Here is a 13,872-nt window from a genome sequence, read left to right on the forward strand (position 1 = left end):
TGGTTTGGGGTCTGTGGGTTCTGTATTTATTGAGGAATCCACTCTGGGTTTAGACATTTTGTAAAGAGGGTCCGGTCTGGGGTCTGTAATGGTACAGAGGACTGGTCTGGGGTCTGTAATGGTACAGAGGACCGGTCTTGGGTCTGTAATGGCACAGAGGACCGGTCTGGGGTCTGTAATGGTACAGAGGACTGGTCTGGGGTCTGTAATGGTACAGAGGACTGGTCTGGGGTCTGTAATGGTACAGAGGACTGGTCTGGGGTCTGCAATGGTACAGAGGACTGGTCTGGGGACTGTAATGGTACAGAGGACTGGTCTGGGGTCTGTAATGGTACAGAGGACTGGTCTGGGGTCTGTAATGGTAGAGAGGACTGGTCTGGGGCCTGCAATGGTACAGAGGACCGGTCTGGGGTCTGTAATGGTACAGAGGACCGGTCTGGGGTCTGTAATGGCACAGAGGACCGGTCTGGGGTCTGTAATGGTACAGAGGACTGGTCTGGGGTCTGTAATGGTACAGAGGACTGGTCTGGGGTCTGTGATGGTACAGAGGACTGGTCTGGGGTCTGTAATGGTACAGAGGACCGGTCTGGGGTCTGTAATGGTACAGAGGACTGGCCTGGGGTCTGTAATGGCACAGAGGACTGGTCTGGGGTCTGTAATGGTACAGATGACCGGACTAGGGTCTGTAATGGTACAGAGGACCGGTCTGGGGTCTGTAATGGTACAGAGGACTGGCCTGGGGTCTGTAATGGTACAGAGGACTGGTCTGGGGTCTGCAATGGTACAGAGGTCCGGTCTGGGGTCTGTAATGGTACAGAGGACTGGTCTGGGGTCTGTGGGTTCTGTATTTATTGAGGAATCCACTCTGGGTTTAGACATTTTGTAAAGAGGGTCCGGTCTGGGGTCTGTAATGGTACAGAGGACTGGTCTGGGGTCTGTAATGGTACAGAGGACCGGTCTGGGGTCTGTAATGGCACAGAGGACCGGTCTGGGGTCTGTAATGGTACAGAGGACTGGTCTGGGGTCTGTGGGTTCTGTATTTATTGAGGAATCCACTCTGGGTTTAGACATTTTGTAAAGAGGGTCCGGTCTGGGGTCTGTAATGGTACAGAGGACTGGTCTGGGGTCTGTAATGGTACAGAGGACCGGTCTGGGGTCTGTAATGGCACAGAGGACCGGTCTGGGGTCTGTAATGGTACAGAGGACTGGTTTGGGGTCTGTGGGTTCTGTATTTATTGAGGAATCCACTCTGGGTTTAGACATTTTGTAAAGAGGGTCCGGTCTGGGGTCTGTAATGGTACAGAGGACTGGTCTGGGGTCTGTAATGGTACAGAGGACCGGTCTTGGGTCTGTAATGGCACAGAGGACCGGTCTGGGGTCTGTAATGGTACAGAGGACTGGTCTGGGGTCTGTAATGGTACAGAGGACTGGTCTGGGGTCTGTAATGGTACAGAGGACTGGTCTGGGGTCTGCAATGGTACAGAGGACTGGTCTGGGGACTGTAATGGTACAGAGGACTGGTCTGGGGTCTGTAATGGTACAGAGGACTGGTCTGGGGTCTGTAATGGTAGAGAGGACTGGTCTGGGGCCTGCAATGGTACAGAGGACCGGTCTGGGGTCTGTAATGGTACAGAGGACCGGTCTGGGGTCTGTAATGGCACAGAGGACCGGTCTGGGGTCTGTAATGGTACAGAGGACTGGTCTGGGGTCTGTAATGGTACAGAGGACTGGTCTGGGGTCTGTGATGGTACAGAGGACTGGTCTGGGGTCTGTAATGGTACAGAGGACCGGTCTGGGGTCTGTAATGGTACAGAGGACTGGCCTGGGGTCTGTAATGGCACAGAGGACTGGTCTGGGGTCTGTAATGGTACAGATGACCGGACTAGGGTCTGTAATGGTACAGAGGACCGGTCTGGGGTCTGTAATGGTACAGAGGACTGGCCTGGGGTCTGTAATGGCACAGAGGACTAGTCTGGGGTCTGTAATGGCACAGAGGACTGGTCTGGGGTCTGTAATGGTACAGAGGATTGGTCTGGGGACTGTAATGGTACAGAGGACTGGTCTGGAGTCTGTAATGGCACAGAGGACTGGTCTGGGGTCTGTAATAGTACAGAGGACTGGTCTGGGGTCTGTAATTGTACCATTACAGACCCCAGACCAGTCCTCTGTACCATTACAGACCCCAGACCAGTCCTCTGTACCATTACAGACCCCAGACCAGTCCTCTGTACCATTACAGACCCCAGACCAGTCCTCTGTACCGAGGACTGGTCTGGGGTCAGTAATGGCACAGAGGACTGGTCTGGGGTCTGTAATGGCACAGAGGACTGGTCTGGGGTCTGTAATGGCACAGAGGACTGGTCTGGGGTCTGTAATGGCACAGAGGACTGGTCTGGGGTCTGTAATGGCACAGAGGACTGGTCTGGGGTCTGTAGTGGTACAGAGGACTGGTCTGGGGTCTGTAATGGTACAGAGGACTGGTCTGGGGTCTGTAATGGTACAGAGGACTGGTCTGGGGTCTATAATGGTACAGAGGACCGGTCTGGGGTCTGTAATGGTACAGAGGACTGGTCTGGGGTCTGTAATGGTACAGAGGACTAGTCTGGGGTCTGTAATGGTACAGAGGAATGGTCTGGGGTCTGTAATGGTACAGATGACCGGACTAGGGTCTGTAATGGCACAGAGGACTGGTCTGGGGTCTGTAATGGTACAGAGGACTGGTCCGGGGTCTGTAATGGTATAGATGTGCTGCTCTGGGGTCTGTGGGTTCTGTATTTATTGAGGAATCCACTCTGGGTTTAGACATGTTGTAAAGAGGGTCCGGTCTGGGGTCTGTAATGGTACAGAGGACTGGTCTGGGGTCTGTAATGGCACAGAGGACTGGTCTGGGGTCTGTAATGGCACAGAGGACTGGTCTGGGGTCTGTAATGGTACAGAGGACTGGTCTGGGGTCTGTAATGGCACAGAGGACTGGTCTGGGGTCTGTAATGGTACAGAGGACCGGTCTGGGGTCTGTAATGGTACAGAGGACCGGTCTGGGGTCTGTAATGGTACAGAGGACTGGTCTGGGGTCTGTAATGGTACAGAGGACTAGTCTGGGGTCTGTAATGGTACAGAGGAATGGTCTGGGGTCTGTAATGGTACAGATGACCGGACTAGGGTCTGTAATGGCACAGAGGACTGGTCTGGGGTCTGTAATGGTACAGAGGACTGGTCCGGGGTCTGTAATGGTATAGATGTGCTGCTCTGGGGTCTGTGGGTTCTGTATTTATTGAGGAATCCACTCTGGGTTTAGACATGTTGTAAAGAGGGTCCGGTCTGGGGTCTGTAATGGTACAGAGGACTGGTCTGGGGTCTGTAATGGCACAGAGGACTGGTCTGGGGTCTGTAATGGCACAGAGGACTGGTCTGGGGTCTGTAATGGTACAGAGGACTGGTCTGGGGTCTGTAATGGCACAGAGGACTGGTCTGGGGTCTGTAATGGTACAGAGGACCGGTCTGGGGTCTGTAATGGTACAGAGGACCGGTCTGGGGTCTGTAATGGTACAGAGGACTAGTCTGGGGTCTGTAATGGTACAGAGGACTGGTCTGGGGTCTGTAATGGCACAGATGACTGGTCTGGGGTCTGTAATGGTACAGAGGACCGGTCTGGGGTCTGTAATGGTACAGAGGACCGGTCTGGGGTCTGTAATGGTACAGAGGACCGGTCTGGGGTCTGTAATGGTACAGAGGACTAGTCTGGGGTCTGTAATGGTACAGAGGACTGGTCTGGGGTCTGTAATGGCACAGATGACTGGTCTGGGGTCTGTAATGGTACAGAGGACCGGTCTGGGGTCTGTAATGGTACAGAGGACCGGTCTGGGGTCTGTAATGGTACAGAGGACCGGTCTGGGGTCTGTAGTGGTACAGAGGACCGGTCTGGGGTCTGTAATGGTACAGAGGACCGGTCTGGGGTCTGTAATGGCACAGAGGACTGGTCTGGGGACTGTAATGGTACAGAGGACTGGTCTGGGGTCTGTAATGGTACAGAGGACTGGTCTGAGGTCTGTAATGGTACAGAGGACTGGTCTGGGGTCTGTAATGGCACAGAGGACTGGTCTGGGGTCTGTAATGGCACAGAGGACTGGTCTGGGGACTGTAATGGTACAGAGGACTGGTCTGGGGTCTGTAATGGTACAGAGGACTGGTCTGGGGACTGTAATGGTACAGAGTACCGGTGTGGGGTCTGTAATGGTACAGAGGACCGGTCTGGGGTCTGTAATGGTACAGAGGACTGGTCTGGGGTCTGTAATGGTACAGAGGACTAGTCTGGGGTCTGTAATGGTACAGAGGAATGGTCTGGGGTCTGTAATGGTACAGAGGACTGGTCTGGGGACTGTAATGGTACAGAGTACCGGTGTGGGGTCTGTAATGGTACAGAGGACCAGTCTGGGGTCTGTAATGGTACAGAGGACTGGTCTGGGGTCTGTAATGGTACAGAGGACTAGTCTGGGGTCTGTAATGGTACAGAGGACTGGTCTGGGGTCTGTGATGGTACAGAGGACCGGTCTGGGGTCTGTAATGGTACAGAGGACCGGTCTGGGGTCTGTAATGGCACAGAGGACTGGTCTGGGGTCTGTAATGGTACAGAGGACTGGTCCGGGGTCTGTAATGGTATAGATGTGCTGCTCTGGGGTCTGTGGGTTCTGTATTTATTGAGGAATCCACTCTGGTTTTAGACATGTTGTAAAGAGGGTCCGGTCTGGGGTCTGTAATGGTACAGAGGACTGGTCTGGGGTCTGTAATGGCACAGAGGACTGGTCTGGGGTCTGTAATGGTACAGAGGACCGGTCTGGGGTCTGTAATGGCACAGAGGACTGGTCTGGGGTCTGTAGTGGTACAGAGGACTGGTCTGGGGTCTGTAATGGTACAGAGGACTGGTCTGGGGTCTGTAATGGTACAGAGGACCGGTCTGGGGTCTGTAATGGTACAGAGGACTGGTCTGGGGTCTGTAATGGTACAGAGGACCGGTCTGGGGTCTGTAATGGTACAGAGGACCGGTCTGGGGTCTGTGATGGTACAGAGGACTGGTCTGGGGTCTGTAATGGTACAGAGGACCGGTCTGGGGTCTGTAATGGTACAGAGGACTGGTCTGGGGTCTGTAATGGTACAGAGGACTGGTCTGGGGTCTGTAATGGCACAGAGGACTGGTCTGGGGTCTGTAATGGTACAGAGGACCGGTCTGGGGTCTGTAATGGTACAGAGGACCGGTCTGGGGTCTGTAATGGTACAGAGGACCAGTCTGGGGTCTGTAATGGTACAGAGGACCGGTCTGGGGTCTGTATTGGTACAGAGGACCGGTCTGGGGTCTGTAATGGTACAGAGGACCGGTCTGGGGTCTGTAGTGGTACAGAGGACCGGTCTGGGGTCTGTAATGGTACAGAGGACCGGTCTGGGGTCTGTAATGGCACAGAGGACTGGTCTGGGGTCTGTAATGGCACAGAGGACTGGTCTGGGGACTGTAATGGTACAGAGGACTGGTCTGGGGACTGTAATGGTACAGAGGACTGGTCTGGGGTCTGTAATGGTACAGAGGACTGGTCTGGGGTCTGTAATGGTACAGAGGACTGGTCTGGGGTCTGTAATGGCACAGAGGACTGGTCTGGGGTCTGTAATGGCACAGAGGACTGGTCTGGGGACTGTAATGGTACAGAGGACTGGTCTGGGGTCTGTAATGGTACAGAGGACTGGTCTGGGGACTGTAATGGTACAGAGTACCGGTGTGGGGTCTGTAATGGTACAGAGGACCGGTGTGGGGTCTGTGATGGTACAGATGACCGGTCTGGGGTCTGTAATGGTACAGAGGACTGGTCTGGGGTCTGTAATGGCACAGAGGACTGGTATGGGGTCTGTAATGGCACAGAGGACTGGTCTGGGGTCTGTAATGGCTCAGAGGACTGGTCTGGGGTCTGTAATGGTACAGAGGACCGGTCTGGGGTCTGTAATGGTACAGAGGACCGGTCTGGGGTCTGTAATGGTACAGAGGGCTGGTCTGGGGACTGTAATGGCTCAGAGGACTGGTCTGGGGTCTGTAATGGTACAGAGGACTGGTCTGGGGTCTATAATGGTACAGAGGACTGGTATGGGGTCTGTAATGGTACAGAGGACCGGTCTGGGGTCTGTAATGGTACAGAGGACCGGTCTGGGGTCTGTAATGGTACAGAGGACTGGTCTGGCGTCTGTAATGGTACAGAGGACCGGTCTGGAGTCTGTGATGGTACAGAGGACCGGTCTGGGGTCTGTAATGGTACAGAGGACTGGTCTGGGGTCCGTAATGGTACAGAGGACTGGTCTGGGGTCTGTGATGGTACAGAGGACTGGTCTGGGGTCTGTAATGGTACAGAGGACCGGTCTGGGGTCTGTGATGGTACAGAGGACCGGTCTGGGGTCTTTAATGGTACAGAGGACTGGTCTGGGGTCTGTGATGGTACAGAGGACCGGTCTGGGGTCTGTAATGGTACAGAGGACCGGTCTGGGGTCTGTACTGTAAATGATTGCATTTGTGGGTTCTTTATTTACAGGTTTCTAATTGTTTCTTGAATCAGATTTTGGGTCCTTATTGGTCTATGGTTTATGATTTGGGTTCTGTATTAGTTAAAAGAATTTGTGTGGTTTCTGTATTTAGACTCAGCTCTACAACTTCATTTGTTTAGGGTGTTAGGTGGGTCAGGTCTGGGGTCTGTATTTATTAAGTGATTCTGAAATATTAAAGGAAATTTACCACCAGGATGAAGGATTGTAAACCAAGCAAATCATCATACTGTGTGCCCCGTCTAGCAGGATCCACTTTTCTTTTAGCTTCTTATGCCCTTGTTTTTTAATTATAAAATCCTTTAAATATTATGCAAGTGAAAGAGAGGGGCTCCAGGCTCCATTACAACCTATGGAGCCCCTCAGGCTCATTTGCATAACACTAAGATCCTTTTTCTTTTAAAAACCAGGGGGAAAAAGCTAAAAGAAGAGCAGATCCTGCCTGTATGTCGATGTGCTTGGTTTACAATCCTTGATCCTGGTGGTAGATGTCCTTTAAGGTTCTTAGCTTAGGGGGGGCGGTCTTTATTTGCATGATCTGGGGTAACAGTTTAGGATGTGATGTTGGGAGTTAAAGGACATCTACTACCAGGATGAAGGATTGTAAACCAAGCACTGACCTGCTGGTGAATGCCCCCTCTGGCAGGATCTGCTCTTTCTATGCCCTGGTTTTTACGAAAAAAAAGGCTTTAAACATTATGCAAATAAGCCTGAGGGGCTCTAGGCTCCAGTAACGTCTTAGGAGCCTGGAACACCTCAGGCTCATTTGCATAATTGTAAAAGCCTTTTTTTTTGTAAAATCCAGGACATAAGAAGCTAAAAGAATAGCAGATCCAGGCAGATGGGGCGGTCACCAGCAGGTCAGTGTTTGGTTTACGATCCTTCATCCTGGTGGTAGATTCCTTTAAATACGTTATTTGTGACTGTGATAACTTAGCGGGTGCACGTCCGATGCCAGTGGGGGGACACATAAGATGTCGGACTTCTCAGGACATTTACCAGAACTATTAATGATATTATTCATCATCCTAAGGTCACATGTTATAAAGTACTGGACACTTACCTGTTCCCAATGGGTCCTTTAAACTTTGGGTCAAACTTCCTTGGTTCACCTACAATACAGAAAACAGAAGCCGACATTATATATTACTATAACCGTGTGTCAGTCTTCACTGCAGTCCTGGCTTTGTATTCACAGTGTTATATCCCATTATATTACGTGCAGCAGCTCCTCTGCACACATAACAATCATCTCTGCGGCTGTGATCTGTGTAACAGGCAGCGAAGCGGCTTTTCAGGGGCAGTAAGCGTCTGCTGTGTCATGCAGTAGAGATTAGTAAAACTTTGGTTATGCAGATTATAGTCATCTATGCTGAGAGGTGCAGAGGAATAGCATCGCTACCATTCACTGTGTAAATAATACCGCCATAAATCATAAAATAATCCCTCCATACAGTATGTAAACACAAGTACACAGCAGCCATGTGACCCGGACACGGACATCCCACACACAGCGTTACACAGTGTCCAAAATTATACTAATACTAAATAATCCTTCCATATAATAACCTCACGAAATTGATATTCAGTGCCTAAATAATACCGCTATAAAATATCCCAAAAATGCTCAGTATATATTTCTCACATATCACTGATGTTTCCCACACAATACGGTCATCCAGTGTATAAATCAACCATACAGTATATAGTGACATACAGGGTATAAATACCGCCATACAGTATACAAATACCGCCATACAGTGTATAAATACCGCCATACAGTATATAAATACCGCCATACAGTACATAACCCGCCTTACAGTGTATAAATACCGCCATACAGTGTATAAATACCACCATACAGTATATAAATATCGCCATACAGTGTATAAATACCGCCATACAGTGTATAAATACCACCATACAGTATATAAATATCGCCATACAGTGTATAAATACCGCCATACAGTATATAAATACCGCCATACATGGTATAAATACCGCCATACAGTATATAAATACCGCCATACAGTACATAACCCGCCTTACAGTGTATAAATACCGCCATACAGTGTATAAATACCACCATACAGTATATAAATATCGCCATACAGTGTATAAATACCGCCATACAGTATATAAATACCGCCATACATGGTATAAATACCGCCATACAGTATATAAATACCGCCATACAGTATATAAATACCGCCATACAGTGTATAAATACCGCCATACAGTATATAAATACCGCCATACAGTACATAACCCGCCATACAGTATATAAATACCGCCATACATGGTATAAATACCACCATACAGTATATAAATACCGCCATACAGCATATAAATACTGCCATACATGGTATAAATACCGCCATACAGTATATAAATACCGCCATACAGTATATAAATACCGCCATACAGTATATAAATACCGCCATACATGGTATAAATACCGCCATACAGTATATAAATACCGCCATACATGGTATAAATACCGCCATACAGTATATAAATACCGCCATACAGTATATAAATACCGCCATACATGGTATAAATACCGCCATACAGTATATAAATACCGCCATACAGTATATAAATACTGCCATACATGGTATAAATACCGCCATACAGTATATAAATACCGCCATACAGTATATAAATACCGCCATACATGGTATAAATACCACCATACAGTATATAAATACCGCCATACAGCATATAAATACTGCCATACATGGTATAAATACCGCCATACAGTATATAAATACCGCCATACAGTATATAAATACCGCCATACAGTATTTAAATACTGCCATACAGGGTATAAATACCGCCATACAGTATGTGAATACCGCCATACAGTATATAAATACTGACATACAGTGTATAAATACCGCCATACAGTATATAAATACCGCCATACAGTATATAAATACCGCCATACATGGTATAAATACCGCCATACAGTATATAAATACCGCCATACATGGTATAAATACCGCCATACAGTATATAAATACCGCCATACAGCATATAAATACCGCCATACAGTATATAAATACCGCCATACATGGTATAAATACCGCCATACAGTATATAAATACCGCCATACAGCATATAAATACTGCCATACATGGTATAAATACCGCCATACATTATATAAATACTGCCATACAGTGTATAAATACCGCCATACAGTATATAAATACCGCCATACAGTATATAAATACCGCCATACAGTGTATAAATACCGCCATACAGTATATAAATACCGCCATACAATGTATAAATACCGCCATACAGTATATAAATACCGCCATACATGGTATAAATACCGCCATACAGTATTTAAATACTGCCATACGTTTCAAGCAATGTGAAAGCAACATTGCTTGAAAATGGCTACATGGAGTTAGCTGAAACGTCGCATTGTACTACCACTGGTGTATGAATAAATACTGACCACCACGGAGTGCTGCTCTCCTGTTGTTTTCCTTGGATCCGTTTGGAGCCTCGAGTCGGGCTCGTAGAGCTTGCACCCACCTGGATTTTAATCCGATTGCTTTACTGTGCCGCCCTCACCCCTTTCTTCCTGTACCGCCATACAGTGTATAAATACCGCCATACAGTGTATAAATACCGCCATACAGGCTATAAATACCGCCATACAGTGTATAAATACCGCCATACAGTGTATAAATACCGCCATACAGGCTATAAATACCACCATACAGTGTATAAATACCGCCATACAGTATATAAATACCGCCATACAGTGTATAAATACCGCCATACAGTATATAAATACCGCCATACAAATATATAAATACCGCCATACAGTGTATAAATACCGCCATACAGTGTATAAATACCACCATACAAATGTATAAATACCGCCATATAGTGTATAAATACCGCCATACAGGGTATAAATACCGCCATACAGTATATAAATACCGCCATACATGGTATAAATACCGCCATACAGTATATAAATACCGCCATACAGTATTTAAATACTGCCATACAGGGTATAAATACCGCCATACTGTATATAAATACCGCCATACAGCATATAAATACCGCCATACAGTGTATAAATACCGCCATACAGTGTATAAATACCGCCATACAGTATATAAATACCGCCACACAGTGTATAAATACCGCCACACAGTGTATAAATACCGCCATACAGTGTATAAATACCGCCATACAGGCTATAAATACCGCCATACAGTGTATAAATACCGCCATACAGTGTATAAATACCGCCACACAGTGTATAAATACCGCCATACAGGCTATAAATACCGCCATACAGTGTATAAATACCGCCATACAGTGTATAAATACCGCCATACAGGCTATAAATACCGCCATACAGTGTATAAATACCGCCATACAGTATATAAATACCGCCATACAGTGTATAAATACCGCCATACAGTATATAAATACCGCCATACAAATATATAAATACCGCCATACAGTGTATAAATACCGCCATACAGTGTATAAATACCGCCATACAAATGTATAAATACCGCCATATAGTGTATAAATACCGCCATACAGGGTATAAATACCGCCATACAGTATATACATACTGACATAGAGTGTATAAATACCACCATACAAATGTATAAATACCGCCATATAGTGTATAAATACCGCCATACAGGGTATAAATACCGCCATACAGTATATAAATACTGACATACAGTGTATAAATACCGCCATACAGTGTATAAATACCGCCATACAGTATATAAATACCACCATACAGTGTATAAATACCGCCATACAGTATATAAATACCGCCATACAGTGTATAAATACCGCCATATAGTGGATAAATACCGCCATACAGGCTATAAATACCGCCATACAGTATATAAATACCGCCATACAGTGTATAAATACCGCCATACAGTATATAAATACCGCCATACAGTGTATAAATACCGCCATACAGTGTATAAATACCGCCATATAGTGGATAAATACCGCCATGCAGTGTATAAATACCGCCATACAGTATATAAATACCGCCATACAGTGTATAAAAACTGACATACAGTGTATAAATACCGCCATACAGTGTATAAATACCGCCATACAGTATATAAATACCGCCATACAGTGTATAAATACCGCCATATAGTGGATAAATACCGCCATACAGTATATAAATACCGCCATACAGTATATAAATACCGCCATACAGTGTATAAATACCGCCATACAGTATATAAATACCGCCATACAGTGTATAAATACCGCCATACAGTGTATAAATACCGCCATATAGTGGATAAATACCGCCATGCAGTGTATAAATACCGCCATACAGTATATAAATACCGCCATACAGTGTATAAAAACTGACATACAGTGTATAAATACCGCCATACAGTATATAAATACCGCCATACAGTGTATAAATACTGACATACAATGGTGTCTACATCACTCTGACATATATTGTCACTCAGTGTCATACAATGCTGAATAATACTTCCATCTTATACTGTATCAAAATACTACACCCATATAGAGCCCACATAACAGCGCCATGTCCTCTACCCAATACTGCCATTCATTATGTAAATACCGTCACACACTCCATGCCAAGAGAATCCATTTATTTACTGTCCAAATAATAGGGGCCACTAGGGCTCCAGGGCATATATCTCCCTCTCTTAGTTTTCTCCTGTGGTACCAGTTGTTAGGGTCCCACTAGGAAACGGGTGATATCGGTAATGTCTAGCGGATGGGTGGGATTGATGATATCGTCCCTGGGGGTCTGAGGCACTTAAATTGTATAGTGCAACTCTCAGCAGCGTCTACTTTTTTGGTGTCCCTCTTGGAAATGTCCCTATATCAGTCGTCCCCCTGCGTGGCCGGGTGTAATCTGTAATAATGGTTATGTCCCAGGTGGTCTAGGGTGTCCCAGGTGGGGAAGGGGTTGATGATAAAGTCCCTGAGGCACTGACAGTTTATATATCTCAATCTTAGGTTAAGCAAAGGTCCCTGTATAGGAATGTTATTGATCCCAGCGTGATCCCTATCATTGATAATGTCCCAGGTGGTCTAGGGTGTCCCAGGTGCAGAAGGGGTTGATGATAAAGTCCCTCAGGCACTGACAGTTTATGTATCTCAATCTTAGGTTGTGAACTGGGGTAACGTTGCTGTAGAGGACTCTTACTGATCCCTGTTATGTTCCTGGTGGTCCAGGGCATTGCAGGGCTCATAGGGGTCTTGGGCACTTACAGTTTACATCTCCCACTATAGGACTGTTCTTGGCAAATGTCCCTGCATAGGATTGTTACTGATCCCTATGATTGGCGCAGATGCGATCCCTATCATTGATCCCTGTTATGTTCCTGGTGGTCCAGGGCATTGCAGGGGTTGATGATAAAGCCCACAGGGGTCCTGGGCAGTGAATCTTTACATCTCCTACTCTCGGGTTGTTCCTTGGAGTCTTTGCTGTGCCCGGTATAGGATTGTTACTGATCCCTATGGGTGTCGGGGCGTGATCCCTATCTTTGGAGCATTAATCACATCCTATGTTTGCACTTCAGTGGGTCACAGGCGGCAGCATTGAATTAGTTATCACAGGGAGGTGTTCGCTCGGCCCCTTCTATTAATGTACAGGTGTGAGATATCATTCACCCGCGTTACGCCCTTCGTTACGCCCTGCACTGGAGCAAATGTCCCGGGGGACGTGATGGGATGTCACTGATCAGCGCCAGGTGATGGACCTCCACCAATCTGATACTGATCACCAATACTAAGGATCCATTATCAGACCCAGCAAATCCCTTTAACCCCGTGTCTGCGGATGCCCTTCCATTTCCCATCTCTCAAAAACCATAAAGGTACTTGAGCCCTAGGGGGTCTGATTGCTCCTGCCATATACTGCATTACCACCGTATGGGGGTGTTACTGCTGATCGGTGTCGGCTTCTCTCTCTGAGACCCCCCCACTCACATGGCAATGGATGTACACGGCCTGGAATATTAAACGCTGCTGGTAGGAAGTACAATGGGGGTCATTTACTAAGGGCCCGATTCGTATTTTCCCGGCGTGTTACCCGAATATTTCCGATTTGCGGCGATTTCCCCTGAATTGCCCCGGGATTTTGGCACACGTGATCGGATTGTGGCGCATCGGTGCCGGCATGCATGCAACGGAAATCGGGGGCGTGGCCGAACGAAAACCCGACGGATTCGTAAAAACCACCGCATTTAAAATTAAAAAATTAAAAGGAGTTATTAACACTGTGACCGA

At 47.0% G+C, this 13,872-nt stretch overlaps 1 protein-coding gene across 3 annotated transcripts in view; it reads right to left on the bottom strand.

Moving 5' to 3' along the window:
* Positions 1–13,872, bottom strand: part of SLC44A5 (solute carrier family 44 member 5) — a 159,457-nt gene that overhangs the window by 90,581 nt on the left and 55,004 nt on the right. For all 3 annotated transcript variants that reach the window (XM_072128549.1, XM_072128548.1, XM_072128547.1), the window contains exon 2: positions 7,634–7,682. In XM_072128549.1, the coding sequence (XP_071984650.1) occupies positions 7,634–7,682 (49 nt within the window). The remainder of the gene's footprint in view (positions 1–7,633; positions 7,683–13,872) is intronic.

The sequence above is a fragment of the Engystomops pustulosus genome, chromosome 10, assembly GCF_040894005.1.
Source record: "Engystomops pustulosus chromosome 10, aEngPut4.maternal, whole genome shotgun sequence".
Lineage (NCBI taxonomy): Eukaryota > Metazoa > Chordata > Amphibia > Anura > Leptodactylidae > Engystomops > Engystomops pustulosus.